Source organism: Populus euphratica, unplaced genomic scaffold, assembly GCF_000495115.2.
Source record: "Populus euphratica unplaced genomic scaffold, PopEup_1.0 scaffold271.1, whole genome shotgun sequence".
Lineage (NCBI taxonomy): Eukaryota > Viridiplantae > Streptophyta > Magnoliopsida > Malpighiales > Salicaceae > Populus > Populus euphratica.
Window position 1 is genome coordinate 457446 of NW_011499926.1, and position 8409 is coordinate 465854.

Sequence of the window (8409 nt, forward strand, 5' to 3'; positions counted from 1 at the left end):
AAAAAAAATTAATAATTTAATTTTAAATCGACAGCAACCTCGTTAATTAATTAGTAGTAGTGACATGTTAATTAAAAAATTCCACCACCTAAGCACTCCGGCGGCTCCGACATTAAAAAATTCCATTACGCCCTTAATCGTTCACGTGCACAATTCGTTACCAACGCTGATCATTGCTACAATTGATTATAAATTACTAGATATAAGTAAAACTTTTTCGTAGCTGAGGCTTTAATCTTAGTGATATGAATGCCCATATGGAATCCAACTCGTTGCTGAGGCCTTATTAAATAATGCCTTATGAAAGAGCTTAAAATTTCCAGAATTCGTTGCTGATATTTTTTAAATTTATTTAAAATATGATTTCATATAAAAAAATCATTTCACCTGAAAAAAAAACATAAGCTGTCGATCAAACTCCAATTTTAATTTTATATTAATTCACTAACAGCCCAAAACTTGGTGGTTAGGCATCTATATATTAGACTAGCTAGAAAATTTTATGCAAGCATATTAATTTTTTCAATGATCAAAGGAGTTAGCCTAACTAGCTAGTTACTTGAAGATTAAAGAAAGAAACAATATATGAGAGCGAAGGAAAGAGTACTATATATATCACATCGAGTTGAAGAGCTAAAGATACACAAATCGAAAAGAGTGAGAGTGAGAGTGAGAGAGGCTGCATACAGCATCTCAGTACTATTGCTTCTAGGAAAGGAAAGTGGCTCTGCTGCTACTGCTGCTGCTTGAACCAAACAATTAATTGCCCTTCTCCAGTACAGGCCAAGGTGCGTGCTCTGGTTTGCTTAGTTCGCTCATTAATTAGTTTTGTTTTCTCTCCATCCACGTTTCTTCCTTCCATAATAGTTGATTCACTAAGACGAACGGTTCAGGGGGGATGTCATGAATGTAGCATCTCACTCTGAAACTCCAGTTCTAATTTCTTTTGGCTCTTAATTAGTAAGTTAGCAAGTGCAACACTTGAAACGAGTTTTAACATTTCCTCTGCTTTGAAAGGAAAATTGTTTTTAAAGATACCTCATAGAAGTCTCAAATGAACCTCACTGAAAAAATCACCATGAGAAAGCTGACGATTGTAGCTCCTGCAGGTTAAGGAGGATGCTACTTTTTTTACTACACGCTAGGTCGTTAATTAGAAGTAAAATTATACATTATCTATGAATCTATATATAAATCTTGATGTGGATAAGATGTCTTTTATCAGATTGAAGAGATAAACTTTGTCTTGATGAGCTAAATCTGACCTGAAAATAAAAGATGATCGATCGCTAAAAAGAACACAAGTAGGAGCTAGTAAGCTTGTTAGATGGAGAGTCATGGATATATTATAATTTTATGTACTTGCTGAGGGCATTTGATTTTCGTAAAATATTTTATAAAATAATATATTTTATATTTTTCCATGTAAAAAAATTTAAAAAAATAGTTAATTCAATGAAAACCCTACCCTTAACCTATTACCTTTTTTTTTTAAAAAAAAAACTTAGGTTAAAATAAATCACTTTGATCCTTTATATTTGAATAAAAAAGATTTTGGGATCATCTGGGGTCCAGGACTTGCTTTAGGTGGATTCCTTAATCATGTTTTACAATTACAGGGAAAATTACCTAAATATTCTTTAAAAAAGAAAAACAATCTGGCTTTTTGTTGTTTAGGAATCTAAATTTAGAAGCTCTAGATCAATAATTTATTAACTTTTATCTTTTGATTTAATTAGAAAAGCCATTTCATAGAGGATGGGGAATTCATGGCCCCGCTAACCTATATAAATTGGATAAGGATGATAATTTTACCAGAATCATCAATTACCCAGTGTCTCTCGAGCAAGTTGAATGAGGTTTTTACTGGATTGTTTATTAGGAGAAGGAGATAGGGTTCATCTTGATCTGGATATTTTCATTATTTAATTATATTAATACGTTGATAATTTTTTTTGTGCATATATTGGCATTTTAGGTTTTTTTTTTTGATTTACGTGGGGTGTTCGGGCCAACTTGCGCGCACCACGACTAATTTCCACGGCCCACTAAATACCCTGCAAATCCAGTAGGCATGTAAGGCACCGCGGGGATGATAAGCATGTATACCAAGACTCGAACCTAGATACAGTAGAAAGAGACAAACCCCTTCCACCTCTGAACTCTCTGAACTCAAGTGCATTTTAGATTTTATTTAGATAGGATGTGGTTTGTCATTGATTAAGATTTCAAATTTTCCAATTTAATAAACAAATAAAGTCACCAAAAAGTCTCCCTCGTCCTCTCCCTTCTCTTTCGCTTAACCATTTCCGCTCTTCTCATGTTTCCTTCCCTTTTCCACTACCTATCTATCCCTCCAACACAACAACCATCGCTTTGTTCTACCTCCTCGTCTCTCACCCCCGCCTCTTTTCCCTTCTCCTCCTTGCTTTTATCTTCTCTCTACCCAGCTCTCCTTCCCTTTTCTTTTGCCTCTCCTGCGTCCCCTTTACCTTAAAGACTATTTTAGATGTCACATGTAAATTTAACGGATCTATAATATACTTAATGTTCACGCACTACTTAATTAGTTTTTAGAACGACACTATTCAATTCATTTTATTTGTAGGGACTAATTTATAATTTATTCATTTTGAGAACAAGGCTAGAAGTCAGACTCTTGAGAAGCAAATATTAATGGCAAATGTTACTATTGTCTTTGATTACAGGAGCAAAAACTTGAAACGCATTACTTTTTTAGTTAATTCTTTAATTAAGAAAATAATTTAACTTTTTTTGTCGTATAATCTTAATTTTTGAAAAATTGTTTTTATTGGCAAATAATGATTCGTTTATCTATCATGATCCAGGCAGCAAAGTGCAATAGATGGGAGAAATTCGTTCACCATATTTTTCACTTGACCAATATCACTATGGAGATAATTCTGATATTCATTCGCCGTGCTTTTCGTATGGCGTAGAGGACTTTCAAGGAGATAATGCTGAAATTCATCCACCTTATTCTTCAGCCGGAGACTACCTTGCAGATAATACTGAAATTCATTCTGAAGCATTGTTTCATCAAGATATTTCTGGAAATTCATACAATGCACAACAATTTGTTAAGCATGGAAAAGTACTCCGTCATGCTAGAGTAGCTTTGACAAATGAACAAGAGAGTGATGTGTGCATCTACAGAGTTGGCGAGGCACTTCGCAAATCAAATGAAGCCATGTACAGTCCTCAAAAAATTTCTATAGGCCCTATTCACCACGGCAACAGAAATCTGCGTTTCATGGAAGGGAAAAAGTATGAATACTATGAACAGTTCTGGAATGACAGGGTGTCAAAAAGCGAACGGAAAAGGGCCGAGGACGAGTTCTGGGATGCCCTGCAAGAAGATGAAAATAAGATCCGCCAACGTTATGAAGATGGTTCCCATGGAATTGAAAATTCTGAAGACTTTCTGGATCTGATTCTGTACGATGCTGTATTCATCTTCCAGCTATTCCTCAAGTACAGTGAAGATAGAGAGGAGTTTAAAAAAGATTCTGTATTGAAAGTAACAGGGTTGAGGCTGGCGATTCTACGGGACTTGATTTTGTTTAAAATCAGCTTCCATTCTTTATTCTTGAGAAATTATATAAAAAACTTCCAGAAAACATTAAAGGAAAACACACGGAATTTATAACTCTTGCTTGTTCCTATTTTAAACCCTATCTTCGAAGTAACTTCTCTCCTGCAGCAACAACACCAAAGCATTTCACTGATTTGGTAAGATCTTTACTATCCTTCTCTCGAAATGGCAAGCCTGTAGAACTAATCAAAAGCTTTCACAGTGCAACCAAGCTACGCCAAGCAGGAGTTAAGTTTAAGGATCGACCAGCATCTGACTGCTTGCTTGACGTAGAATTCAGTAGATTGAGAACAGAGTTTTGCATACCACAGCTTGAGATAGACGGCAACACTGAACGTCTCTTCAGAAACCTTATGACCATGGAGAAGCGCATTTATCCAGGAGAAGAGTACATCTGCCATTACATCAACCTATTAAGTATTCTTGTTGTCAAGCCTCAAGACGCGAAACTCCTAATGAAAAATAAAATTGTAACTTATTACAAAGACGAAGTTGCAGTGAGGGACCTGATTTACAGTCTTGGATCAAGCATGACTGATCTCCATTCCTGTTATCATGACATCCTTTCGACGGTGGATGAGTATTATAAAAGCTCCTGGACCAAAAACCCCGCATACTTTATAGAGGAGTTTTTCGGAAATTTTTGGAAAGGTGTTGGAACGGTTACTGCAGCTATCCTCCTCATCCTCACTTTGGTACAAACAATTTGTGAGATCCTTGGCCTGCGCTAGTACTCCAAGTGGATCATGTCAATCCAAAGCCTTTGTAGTTTTATTTTTCCTGTTTGTTGGCTTTTGTTGTGTTGTGCTGTGGATTTTACGTTTCCTGTGCAGTCAATAAACACACACACATGCATGCAGCTTTAGTTCGTTTGGTGTTGCTGACTTGGCGGCATGGCTGCCAGCATTTGTGTCCTGTCTCAATGTTGTATAAATGTACAAACAGTATTAAGTTGGGCATGCATATTCTCTTTGATGTATTTTAAAAAAGTCTTATCACATGTAACTATTCTGTATATTTTATTTTGAATTTCTCATGTTGTGCGCTTAATATTGTAGAGCATGGTATTTTTTACTTAAAATTCAAGTAAAATACATGAATTACCGTATTTCTAAACATCACGTAACTTATCTCCGAGTGTGCGAGGGGGATAAGAATAGGCATCAACAAAAAGACACAAGTATGACTTGTTAATATAATATTTCCTTCCATGGTTTTCAAGCTATGCAGATTAATATCTCTTTCTTGGGCTGAAAGGATGACCAAACCAAACTGTAGACACATAAAGCATGGTTGGAAAAGCAGTGCGTTCCCTAAAACAAATTTATAAAATAATATTTTTTTATATTTTTATATCGTTCTAATATTAAAAACATTTTAAACTTACAATTCTAAGATATCCCATAATCTATAAAATAATATAAAACCGCATGAGTCAAGATATTCTTCGCCAAGCATACTTGAAGAGTGTGTGTGTGTTTGTGTTGCGAGGTGTCCCTCTCGGTGTCCTTTATTAATTCATGCTTTTAACAAATTATATCGCGTAATGCTACTCATAAATAAATAAATAATTTTGAAATAAATAAAATATAATTTTGATTGATATGTAAGCTAGTTTAAAAATATACTCTACTATCCAATAAAAAATATATTTACATGAGCATAAGAAACTTATGAGAGTATTTTATTAACAGAAAAAAGAAAAAAATAAGTGGTGATCAATATTAATAAATCAAACGAAAGAAAATTGGGGTCAGCACATTGATCTCGTTTTTACCACACATTGTTAAAGCATTAACAATATTAAAATAGTTTGAATATTAAATTTAGTTTTGATTATGTAGAAATTAATTTAAAATTATGTTTCATTATCGGATAAAAAAAGAATTTACAAGAGTATTTTATTAAGATAAAATAAGAATTTGTTTTTACTGGTTATCAATGTTAATAAATCAAACCAGTGAAAATTGGGGTCCACCAATTGATCTTAATTTTTACCCTAACATCTTTTAGTCTCTATCGCTGTTAACTCACCACACCCATATTTAAAGCACAGGTTGATAGATTGAGCCTCCCTCTTACCCATTTCCTTGATCTCTCTCTGGGCGGCTTCTGTTTGCTCTGCCCTCTCTCAATCTCTCGCTCGCTATCTATAAGTATTCTCTCTCTCTCTCTCTCTATATATATATATATATTACCTTTGTTATGTGTAGATCGTGATCTGGATTTGGACAGGATTAGTCTTGTTTTGGTTCTATAGTTTGTCTTTTTTATTTTTCTCTTAAAGGTTCCTAGATCTGATCCTTGTGAGATTAGATCTGTTTTTGGTGTTTTTGTTAAGTTTTTCAATGACCCTTTTGCTTGTTTTGTTTGCTGTATTGACATTGAGAAGATTATGAATCTATAAATTTGGCTTTGGTGTGAAATAATGAAATGAAAATAGAGGAATTTAAAGGAACGGACTTTATTGTGTATACAAGCTTGGATCTTTATGATTTATTGTTGATTCTCAATGCCCTGATGGATTGGAGCTAGTGTCGTATGAGTTGTTAAAAAGGAAATATTTTGTTTGTGTTTGTAAGCAAATGTGTTTTAAGATCTTGCTTGCTTCCATGGAGTGTTTGATTTTGATTGTTTCCTTGGTGTGAATGAGAAAATGTTATAATGGATTTTAAAGTGATCTTTTTTAAAGATTGATTGTTGGGTTATATGATGCAGGTGAGATTTAGGAAAGATGGGGCTTTCATTCACTAAGCTTTTTAGCCGTCTTTTTGCCAAGAAAGAAATGAGAATTCTCATGGTGGGTCTTGATGCTGCTGGTAAGACCACCATCTTGTACAAGCTCAAGCTTGGGGAGATTGTCACCACTATCCCTACAATTGGTATGTTACTCGAAACTTACCATTACTTTAAGGTTATTTAGTAGTGAATTTATTGTGCTCTTGTTTTTCTTGCTAATTGTCTGTTTCTATCCAGGGTTCAATGTGGAGACTGTAGAATACAAGAACATAAGCTTCACTGTCTGGGATGTTGGTGGTCAGGACAAGGTATGTAAATGCTGTAAATTGTAATGAGAACTTTGGGTATAATTACAATATCATGAAGATGCATCAAATTGTTTTCTCGGCATTGTAAATGTCTAATCTTTAGTCAATAACTAAATATGGCACTATTCATGTTTGTGCTTTAATCTGGTTTTAAAATTTGCTTATTGACGGTCTTGTGCTGGTTAGATATTGCTCCCTCAGCGCATAATCAAATCATAAGCTACATGGATTTAGCCAGTTAATGTTGCAATCTTTCCTTTTTCGGCATGAGGGGAAAGATAACCATTGCATGGCTGAAATTTTACTATTTAAGCACTTGCGCCCTTGCACATACCCTTGTTGTCTATTTGCTTAGGGACAGTCTAGTGCTGATTATAAGCTTTGTCATTAGCACACAAGAAATACGTAAGCTATAATGAGTAGAGCCATCTTGTCTTTCATGTTTTTCCCCTTGTTGGAATGAGGAATGACAATCCATGACATGGCGACATTTTGTTGTCCATGGTTGTAAATGTTGTCTGGTTTGAAGTTTTTGGCTGTTTAGGTGCATGTGCTTATCGACGGTCTTGTGCTGGCTAGTTATCTTCCACCAGCACACAACATATTCGTAAGCTACATTAATGAATCCACAGTTTTATTTTAGTTTCTCCTGTCTTTGTGAGGAAAAGCTTTCACTGCTGTGGTGTACACCATAAATCATATATCAATGTTTGATTATGTTTTGTGAAATGCATTGATTTGGTTGCATTATCTTTAATGCTGATCAAGTAAGGATGTAATTCAAGTTGAATTGGAAGCATGTGGAGAAAAAACCACATGCTCATGTGCAGTCTATCGCCTAGGAGATAGGAGACATCTTCTGTCTTATTTCCTTGTTATTTTGGGTATTGTATTCTTTTCATATTTTACATGTTTCATGAAAAAGGAATTGTTTTTCAATTTACTTATCTGATCTGCACAGATTCGACCATTGTGGAGACATTATTTCCAAAACACTCAAGGGCTCATCTTTGTGGTTGATAGCAATGATCGTGACCGTGTGGTTGAAGCTAGGGATGAGCTGCATCGGATGTTGAATGAGGTATGGCCATAAGATTTACTTCTTAACTTCTGCCTTTGTTGCTTTTGTCTTGTAATGATGAAATTTAATTTTCTGAATAGGATGAATTGAGGGATGCTGTGCTACTTGTGTTTGCTAACAAGCAAGATCTTCCAAATGCTATGAATGCTGCTGAAATTACAGATAAACTTGGTCTTCATTCGCTACGTCAACGCCACTGGTAAATGATAATATCTCCATTTTGAATATGTTGATAGTTTGCTGTTGCATATATGCCATCCAATCTGTGTTTTATTTCAGGTATATCCAGAGCACCTGTGCCACTTCTGGTGAGGGCCTCTATGAGGGACTTGACTGGCTATCTAACAACATTGCTAACAAGGTATGGTCATAATAATTTGTTGGAAGTGATGATAAAAAAAATGTTTGGGTCGTGTTAAAAGTAACTTTGTGTGATGATTGTGGCAGGCTTAAGAGATGGGTTTTCTGAAGCTTTTTGGTAGCATTCTGCTTCAGTTTGGGAATATTATTTGGTTGTTTGATGTTCGAGGATTCCAATTTGTTGTAATATTGGCAAGAGAAGAATGTATTTGTTTGGTTTTGTAAGATAATCTTACTGTAAGAGAAATTGGCAAATTATCCATATATACACCAAAATAATTAATGATTCACAGTTTCTTAAGTAA

The 8409-nt window shown here is 34.8% G+C and overlaps 2 protein-coding genes across 6 annotated transcripts; both read left to right on the forward strand.

The window, feature by feature from the left end:
- Positions 1-543: 543 nt before the first annotated feature.
- Positions 544-3688, forward strand: LOC105135676 (UPF0481 protein At3g47200-like). 2 transcript variants are annotated; one of them, XM_011040673.1, is made up of 2 exons: positions 544-788; positions 2850-3688. In XM_011040673.1, exon 2 carries the CDS (start codon positions 2867-2869, stop codon positions 3668-3670), a length of 804 nt encoding a protein of 267 aa, XP_011038975.1. In that variant the 5' UTR covers positions 544-788; positions 2850-2866; the 3' UTR covers positions 3671-3688. The 2 variants fall into 2 exon arrangements, with proteins under 2 accessions (XP_011038975.1, XP_011038974.1); XM_011040672.1 differs by having other exon boundaries at positions 545-788; positions 2854-3688.
- Positions 3689-5668: 1980 nt separating this feature from the next.
- On the forward strand, positions 5669-8409 carry LOC105135680 (ADP-ribosylation factor-like). 4 transcript variants are annotated; one of them, XM_011040680.1, is made up of 7 exons: positions 5670-5768; positions 6335-6498; positions 6593-6663; positions 7625-7744; positions 7825-7943; positions 8024-8105; positions 8192-8409. In XM_011040680.1, the coding sequence occupies exons 2-7, from the start codon at positions 6351-6353 to the stop codon at positions 8195-8197; spliced, it is 546 nt and encodes a 181-aa protein (XP_011038982.1). In that variant the 5' UTR covers positions 5670-5768; positions 6335-6350; the 3' UTR covers positions 8198-8409. The 4 variants fall into 4 exon arrangements, with proteins under 4 accessions (XP_011038980.1, XP_011038982.1, XP_011038981.1 ...); XM_011040681.1 differs by having other exon boundaries at positions 5682-5772; XM_011040678.1 differs by lacking the exon at positions 8192-8409 and having other exon boundaries at positions 5669-5768; positions 8024-8117.

What these genes read in the sequence shown, in the direction of transcription:
- LOC105135676 (XM_011040673.1), top strand. Translation starts at nt 2,867, where the DNA reads ATGGGAGAAATTCGTTCACCATATTTTTCACTTGACCAATATCACTAT.
- LOC105135680 (XM_011040678.1), top strand. Translation starts at nt 6,351, where the DNA reads ATGGGGCTTTCATTCACTAAGCTTTTTAGCCGTCTTTTTGCCAAGAAA. An exon ending in CACCACTATCCCTACAATTG is followed by an intron (nt 6,499 to 6,592) that starts GTATGTTACTCG and finishes GTTTCTATCCAG; the next exon opens with GGTTCAATGTGGAGACTGTA. An exon ending in TCGCTACGTCAACGCCACTG is followed by an intron (nt 7,944 to 8,023) that starts GTAAATGATAAT and finishes GTTTTATTTCAG; the next exon opens with GTATATCCAGAGCACCTGTG.